Source organism: Podarcis melisellensis, assembly GCF_964234715.1.
Source record: "Podarcis melisellensis genome assembly, chromosome: Z".
NCBI lineage: Eukaryota > Metazoa > Chordata > Lepidosauria > Squamata > Lacertidae > Podarcis > Podarcis melisellensis.
The window spans coordinates 18,906,414-18,915,337 of NC_138547.1; the positions used below are offsets into that span (position 1 = coordinate 18,906,414).

An 8,924-nucleotide genomic window follows, 5' to 3' on the forward strand; every position below is an offset into this window, starting at 1 on the left:
GGGGGAGGGGGAGAGAAGAGAAGAGCCCTACCTGCAGATTCCCTGTGGTGTGAGGCAGCACACGTACATGATTTGAGATTTCACTGGCCATAAATTTCCTGTTGGAGATGCCATGTTTGGCAAGGACTTGTAGCATTTGCAGCTCACAATGTGGTTTACTCTAGGAACATTGGAAGCTGCTTTATACTGAGTCAGACAGTTGGTTCATCTGACTCAGCATTGCATACACTGACAATACCCTTCAGGGTATCAGGCTGGGGATCTCTCCCATCCCTGCCTGGAGATGCCATTGGGGATTGAACCTGATACCTTCTGCATGCAAAGCAGATGCTCCCCTTCCCTCTGATCCAGGTTTGACGTGGTGCATTTTTGAATTGCACCAAGTTCATCTGGTTGTTGTTTTTTTGCAAGCCTTTTATTTCTGCAGTAGCAAGTGTTTCTGGGAGCTGTTTCTGGGCTGGTTTCCAAAGACTTTTTCATTCCTCCTCAGAAAAAAGAGCCCGTCATGCTGGCAAAGAAGACCAATAACACCTACAACATTGTTGGCACAACGTATGCCCTCAACATCACCAAGGAGCCAGGCCTGCCCACCATTGCCAAGAGCGCATCAGCAACTACAGCCACACCTGTCACAGCTGCTGCTGCTGCTGCTGCTGCTGCTGCTGCTGCGCCCCCAAAGGTGGCCCGGTTGGAAGAGAAGCCCCCTGAGAACAAGAAGACCTACAACAGTGTCAGCAAGGTAGACAAAATGTCCCGCATCGTCTTTCCGGTCTTGTTCACCATTTTCAACATGGTGTACTGGGCGACGTACGTCAACCGGGAGTCGGCTATCAAGGGCATGATCCCCAAGGAATGAAGCAAGCCCCTCACCCCTCTTCCATCTGTCCATGTGGCCCAGGCAGAGGAGTCTCTGTGGGGGCTCCTTTGTCCCCCGGCTGGTTCTATATTAATTTTATCTTCTTATTAATTTTATCAGCTGACTTATTCCTTCTCCCCATGCAAATCAAACTGTGATTTTTTACAAGGATAACCCCAAGAACTTTTCATTTGTTACTTGTTTGGTCTCTTCTATTTCGTTGTTGTTGTGGAGGTGTGTGGAGGTATGTGTTGAGAGGACGTGTAATAGAAAAGTGGTGCCTCCCGCGTGGTGAGTCTGACATCCTTCTCCCCAGAGTCCCCTGCTTGCCCCACGCTAATGGGAGCTGGCTTCATTCCCAGTTCATTTCATGCTAAATTCTGCTGAGGAATGCAGGGCAGCTTCGTTTTCCCTTCTAGTGACCTCTGATGGTCTGCCCTGGTGTCTCCAGTGGTCACCTTTCTCATCCCTTGGTGAGTTTGTCTTGGTGGTTCCTCTTCTGCTGTGCTTCTTTCCTCCAGTGATGGGGGTCGGAAATTGTGGCCCTTCAGATGTTGCTGAACTGCAACTCCTATCAGCTCCAGCAAGCAGTGATGTTGGGAGTCGTAGTTTGAAAATATTGGGTGGATTTGGGGGATAGGGAACAGTGCACCCCACCCTCTGATTATGAGGCCTCCCAGAACCACACAGATCCCTCCTGCCCTGGGTGTCTCCTTCCCTCTGCAGTTTTTAAGTAGGGAAAAGCAACCAGACCCTCTTTCCTTTTCCACACCCCACACAAATGAGAGATGACCCTGTTCTCCGTGCCTACCAGTGGGGAGGGGACTGGTGGCAACCACAAATTATGGGTGGCTAGTTTGCTGAGTCAAACTTTATAACCCCTGAACAAAAGTAAGCCTGTGGGGTGTTAGATGGGTTTGGAGCATAGGATGAGATATTCTTCATTATTTATCCTTGCTCGTGCTCACTTGTGTGAGTTTATCGTCTGGTTAGCAGAGTTTAAAATTACCATCCCTTTGTGGTATAAAATGTGGAAACTTCTGGGATAAGGTTGCTTAACCTTAATAATTGTCCAGGGTGTTCTAGCTGACTGGACCTTCCCCCTTTTATCCGTATAAACAAAAGAATAACAAAGAAGTCTGTCATGGAAGAATAAAAATATTGTTTACTTTCATAATGTCTCAGACTCGATTCAGCAGTAAGCAGCAGTGAAATAAGACAGGCAGAATATATTTTTTCAATTACAAAATAAATGGTTGAGATAAATAATGGAATCTGTCCAGGAAAGCACAGAGAAGCATTTCTCTCTTTAGTTACATGGTAAAGGAAAACAACAACCTGAACTTTTGGGAGTAAGTAGTAAGGATTATTTTCCTTTTGTTACTTTCCCCCACCTAGGAGAGCAGGGGATATGACTTCACAGAATGCCCCGTCTCCATGTGTCTTAACCCTTTGTTTGTCTAGCAACACATGAATTTTTATTTTGTCTGCAATGCTATTTACCACAGACTCCTCATACCTGCTCAAGGAGAAAGATGTTCCTGTTCTGGAGAACAATGCCATGGGGTGGTGATGGCCACCATGGGCAGCAGAAGGGATAGATGCAAGGTGATGCAAATTTGGCCTGCAAACAGTCAGGACAGCCATGGAGTTTGTGCAGGTTCTGTTCTCAGAAACTGGCAAGTTTAAATAACCTTGTTTAAGAGTGAGCCTGAGCTACAGGTGCTGACAGCAGTAGGAATAGGTTTATCCCACTCTCTGCACTGTCTTGGCATCCCTTGGTTTCCTTGGAGATGCTTTCAAAACCTCTCTTTCCAAACAATGGATTTTGTAGTTCTGCACTGCCTGATTCAGAGGCACCGGTGTGTTAGTTATCTGCCATTTTTCTGGACTTGGATTTCTAGATTTTGTTTTTAAAGGGAGGTGGGGCAGAGTTGACCCTTCCTGCAGTTCTCATTCTTTCATCATCACCCCCCCCCCCGCTTCCCTCTTTGGTTGTGTTCGGGGTGAGGTGCTGGGACAAATGTGCACACTGTGCCCCAAAGGGTTTCTAGCCCCCTCAATGGTTTGTGTGAAGGAGTGGATTATCATCTGCATTTCTACTTTCATTCTTTGTGAATATAATGATCCCTGTGGATTGTTACAATATCTTGACATTTGGGAGCATGAGAAATGCTTCTTTTAAAATGTTGTGTTGGGATATTACTTCAACCACCTCATGAAAATGGGCCTAGTTTGGAGGAAGCCAGAAGGCTAGTCAGCCTCTTCTGTCTTGGCAGGCTGAGGTTTGGGAGGGGATGGAAATTTCTCAGCTGCTTGTCCCTCTAAGGAACTGAACTGTTGGACAAAGAGGAGAAATAGGAAGTCGGAGTGCTGGTCTTTGCTTGGCAGCAGTGGGCAAAGACACTGGGGGTGTTGTGTTCATTTGCATGTTCATTCAGGGGGGAAGATATAGGTAGGAAAAATAGAATTCCTGGATGCCATGATCCAAGTTTGGGGCTAGTACTCTTTGGTGAGGGACCCCCAGCAGAGATTTAAAAAACATAAGGGTTGTAGACCTTTAACATATGCCCTTGTGAGTTCCAATACTTCTCTCTTTCCCTACCTTCTCACACATTTGAGAAGCTAAAAATGGTTTACTTACACACTCTCTAAAGGTCACATTCATGTGCTTTTCCACAAGGGCTAGGAGACTTGGCTTAGTTACTAAGTGGTAAAAGTTCCTAAATTAATCAAGAGTGGCTTGTAAGAGCCATGCAGTTTGAGCTGCAACAACCAGCTCAGATCTCCTCACATGTTGAGCTTCCTGATAGACAGGTTACTCTATGTTCTTAACCCCTTCATGCAATAATTAGACTTAATCATGTTGGGTATATGAGGCTGGTTATCTCATATTGCACACACACATATGCACATACCATTGGCCTCCACAAGACTTCATATATCTCAGGAAGAGAGCAGCCACTCACTCACTCACTTACTCACTCACTCACTCATTCACATCCTTGCCATGATGGGTATCTGCTGCTGGGTGTCCTTTGTGGCATTCATGGAAGCAAGCCTTCTCTCCCCGCCTGGACCTGTGTGCCGATGTAGGTGGGATTCCTTAAAGAGAGAAGAAAATGGGAATGGACAGAAGAGAGCTGCACATGGCAAATTCTCAAATGCTACCACCACCTTCTTTACTGTCTCTGAGAGGAGCTGTCCAAGGCAACCAGAGTCTCTCGCTTCCCCTGGAAGCCCCAGCCCAATTTAGAGTAGAATGAGGAATTTCTCCCCTTATAAGAAGAATGTTGGTCTTGAAAAGGGTTTTGTTTTTGTTTTGAATCAATATGCATCAAGCAACTCTCAGGGAAATCCTGGTGCTTTTCAATTTCCCTTTTGTTGGGGCTTAAAATGTTCAGCTTGTCACGTCTTGTGTGATGTATTGTGGTGCAACTATTGAAGGTTTTTTTTGAAAATTTGAAAAGCCATTTTATTTTATTATTATTTTGTTTTTTATACAAAATAATATCAAGTCTTTACAAAATCGTATCACTGTGAAAATCCTTGAGAATAGTAGGGGGAGAATTGTTTTTGAAGCCACTACTTATAAATCTAAATATCAGAGAAGGATGCTATTTTCTCCCCCCATCCCGTGTCACTTTCCCCCATTTTTTCCTGCTACTCAGAGCAGCCCCAGAGCTTTGTGCAGCCCTGTCAAGCCTTGGCTTAACACCAGCCAAGGGCTTGTACTGGAGCATCAAAGCTGGGTAAGCCTGATTCTATAATCAGCATCCCTTTACCCAACTGCAGAATGGCCATAATAACCATGGCCTGTCTCATAGGACAAGCACAAAGAAAGGCCTTCATTTTGCATAATTTACTGGTGCGACAGTGACTAGACTCACCCTCTCTTTGCTACACTTCTCTTTTCTTCCAAGGCACTTTCCTTTTGGGTTCACATTGTCCTGCCAGAACTGCATGCTTGAACTGTGTTTTTAAAGAAACTCTAATCTTGAACCCACACCTCTCAATGTGCCAAACTTAATCTGATGTAGAGAGCAAAAAAGAATGTCAAGGAAGAGCATCTTGAGGCAGCAGGTTTAGCAGAGTTAAAAGAGCCTGAAAGAAGTTGTCCTTGGGAATGGCATAAATTCGTAACTGAATTATTTTCAAAACTGCACAGTTGATGCAGGCAGGGTGTGCGCCTGCCCAAGGCAATGACTGAGTAGGACAAAAGCTTGAGAGACCTCACCTGGACCTCTCATGGGAAGTTTTGGGTCTTAAAATATCTGGAAATAATGTTTGCCACAAACTCAGACTGGTGGCTTGCAGATAGACCAGAGTCTCCTTCATCCTGTGCAGAAAGCTCCATAGATGAAAGGTGTTCTCTACACCTGCAGTACTTGCTGGATTAGGAAGCACAGGTGTTAATCAGAGGCACATTGGCACATTCTTTCAGGTGGGAGTCCTGCTTCTCATCCACACTACAATCATTATTTTCACCCTGAAATGTGCATCCACAATCTGGCACAAAATAGAATAGATTAGAATGCCAGCATCCTTATTCTCCAGCATCCTTATTCTCCCTCTCCCTCTCTCTCTGATTGTAGGATGATTCATTTGGAGGGAGGCACATGGGATATGCATTCTATTTTAATAGACCATCTAGATCAGGGTAGTCCAAAATGTGGCCCCTGAGGCCTTTTTTTTTTTGGTGGCCCTCAGCAACATTTGACCCCTTCCCCTCAGCCCTCCCAAAGTCAGGTAAGCAAGGTGAGGTGCTGGGCTTTGGGAAGAAGGTATGAGGGCTCTGACAGAGTCCTCCTCCTTCCTTCCCAGAGCCTACTTAGCACCTTCCCAGCTTTGGGAAGAAGATGGGCAGGATCTGGTACCCTGCTAGAGCCTCATGCCTCCTCCCCAAAGCCCAGCACCTCACTTAGCCAGTTTTGGGAAGGCAGGCTTGTGGGTGTCAAATTTTGGCTTCATTCCCCCCTTCCACACAAGGCAGTGTGTGGCCTGCAGGTTTTGTGTTGAAGTATTTTTGTGGCCCACTTAGTATGGAAAGTTGGGCCGCCCTGATCTAGATGGATATTGCTCCCCACCCCCAAAGGAGGCCACTGGCTTCCAACTAAGTCCTGGTAAAAAGCCCATTTCATGAAAATACAGGGGAAATAGAGACCCAGTCCTTGGGGTGAAGTCTTCCTCAGTGGAAAAGGGCTGTCCAGCCCAGCAAGGCTGGTTTGCATATACAAAACCCAATAAATATCATCCCATAAAAGCAACCCACCTCCAGAAACCTCATGGGAACAAAGAAACTGTAATGCAAAATGTAATCTCTGGGGAGAAGGCGTTACATAAAGGAGTCTTAGATCACCAGCAACCTGCCTGGAGGGTTGATAAGCAACAGGTTCTGCTTGGATGCAGATGGACATCCTTGTGATCCATTCTGAGGCAGGATATGTGAATTCCTGAGCCTCTTCACTCTCTTAGCCATGTAACTGCCACCTACAGATCTGACTGCCATACATTTCCTTTGATGTCTGCTTAATGTATCACCATTCTAAATTATTGTGCAAACATATGAGATAAACAACCAAAGGCATTCAGGAAATCTCATTAGGCATCGCAGTGCATAAGCTGAAATGGCAAATGTGATCCTCAGGTTGGAGTTTTGCTTTGCTTCAGAGGCCCAGTGAGTCAGCTGCTCTGCATCCAGTGTAGAGCTTAAAGCGTGGCAGGGGGAAGGAAAAGCCCCAGTCTCTTCTGTCTCTTTGATGCAGCACCCCAGGGTACATTTTTGGGGAAGCTCCTGAGAGTCTCATGGAGAGGTTGGAGTCACTGAGAATGCTAAGCCTGTGGTGCCCCCTAAAGCCTTGCATGTCTTCTTCTGTAACAGCAGTTCCTGGATTGTGCTTTGTTTTTTTTTTGGGGGGGGGGGGAGCAGCTCAGATGAGCCAGTTGGGTAGAGTTGGCAAATGCTCTTTGGAGTTCTGGCTTTTTGAGAGCGATCCAGCAAAGACAGCAGCTCAGGCAGCTGCTGCCTGGCCTGGCATTCTTGGAGCAGTTTCTTTGCCTATCATGAAAGAGAGAGAAGTGGGAAGAGATGGAAAGCTCCAGCCTGACTTCTATTTTTGCAAATAGATTACTTCAGTAACCCACCTGACTTCCTTATGTCTGCTGCCCAATCAGTTATCGGGCTTTTGAAGGGGATCAGCCTATCTTTGCATGAAGCATAAGAGCGAATGGAATGGAATGACAGGGAGGGGTATGATTGATGATATGGCATGGTCCGAAAAACAAGAAGACTTAGAAGAGCAGAGAGGGTTATGAGGAGGACACAGAGTGAAGAAAGACAAAAAGGAATCTGGGGTACCACCACAACATTTGGGTCACTCCAACATAAAGCAAGCCAACCCTAAGGAGGAGCCATGAGTTGGTGTGCAGAGCAAGGAGGAGGTTCTCTGCTTCTTGCTACTTAACCAATTCCTGATCCACAAGAGGACCTCTCCTCTTATTCCTTATTCCTGTTATGAAGATGTCAAATCATTAAGACAACTCTGGTTTACACACACTCACATGAAGATGGAGTGTATATGTAAGAGGCCCATGAAAGGGAGCTCTGAGTGTAGAACGTGCCATAAATTCCAAACCACTTCTTCATAAAAACAGCTAAAATCAAAGTTAAAGAGAGGGAGGGGGGACAGCTTATTTCTAAGATTGCAAGAATTAGAAGTGAGGCTCTATTGTGATATGGAAGCAACAGAAGGGCAACAGAGTGGTGGGGAAACAACAGAGTGGTGAGGAAGGGGCAAGGGGCAAGAAAGAGGGCCAGGAATAGACTGTAGATCAAATGAAAAAGACAAAAACAAGGAGGCTTAAAGAAAGGAATATGTAAATGTTGGAATCCTGGCAGCTAAGACTCAAGTTTGAGGCAAGTACTCTTTGGTGAGAGAGCTCCAGCAGAGATTTAGCATTGCAAAACATGCAGCAGAGAAAATCATGGAAATATACGCTGTAAAACCTTTTAAATGTGCTAATCCAGTGAACCCCCAAATTGTCCCCTTTTAAAAGTTTCAAAAGTCAGTTTTATGTGCTTTTCCATACAGCAGTCAGGAAAAGATTCACGGGCAGTAAAACATTGCATGGGCGGACTGGTCTGAAGCAAAACAGGCTGGTAAAAGACCAGCTCAGACCTGGGAGCTTGCGACCAAACCTTGCAATCAAGGACAAGGTTTGCTGGGGGAGACTGAAGAGAGTGAGGGTGTGTCTTTTGGAGCCTGAGGGTGTGTGTGGTTGATTGCTCTGTGGGAACACAGGATCTGATGGGGAGGAGTTACAGCTGAGAGAAAGCCGGGCTGAGGGAGGAGTTAGCAACCAGCAGCAGTCAAACGTAGCTCAGAGCAGATCCTGGGAACTTGTGACCAGACCTCACGAACAGGTCTGATATCCTTGTGAGGTAAAATGTGTGTTGAACAAGGCAGTGGCGTAGCGTGGGTTGTCAGCACCCGGGGCAAGGCAAGTAATTTGTGCCCCCTAACCCATGGATTTGCGCCCCCTAACCCATGGATTTGTGCCCCCTAACCCTAACCCCCAGATGTTGCGCCCGGTGCGGACGGCCCCCCCTGCACCCCCCACGCTACGCCACTGGAACAAGGTAGGTTAGGTGCATTTGTAGCTGTTGACTAACTGAACCCATAGAGTACTATTCATGGTTCCTTGCCATCCTGGAAAAAAGGGACAAGTGGGGTGCTGCAGGGTTCTGTCCTGGGCCCGTTGTTGTTCAATGTCTGTATAAACAAATTGGATGAAATAATTGAGGGGATGCTCATCAAATTCACAAATGACACCAAGCTGGGAGGGGTAGCTAATGCCATAGAAGACAGAATCAGAATTCAAAATGACCTTGGAGAACTGGGTGCAAGCTAAGAAAATGAATTTCAATAAGGACAAATGTAAGGTTATGCCCTTAGGCAGAAAGAACAAGATGCACAAATATAGGATGGGGGACACCTGGCTTCCCAGCAGTGCATGTTAAAAAGATCTCAGGGTCTTGATGGACCACAAGCTTAACATGAGTCAACAG

General features: G+C 46.1%; 1 protein-coding gene across 3 annotated transcripts in view; it reads left to right on the forward strand.

Moving 5' to 3' along the window:
• Positions 1-7,183, forward strand: part of LOC309362265 (gamma-aminobutyric acid receptor subunit alpha-3-like) — a 42,708-nt gene extending 35,525 nt beyond the window's left edge. For all 3 annotated transcript variants that reach the window (XM_081897882.1, XM_081897883.1, XM_081897884.1), the window contains exon 10: positions 491-7,183. In XM_081897882.1, coding sequence (XP_081754008.1) covers positions 491-856 — 366 coding nt within the window. In that variant the 3' untranslated portion in view covers positions 857-7,183. The remainder of the gene's footprint in view (positions 1-490) is intronic.
• Positions 7,184-8,924: the final 1,741 nt, after the last annotated feature.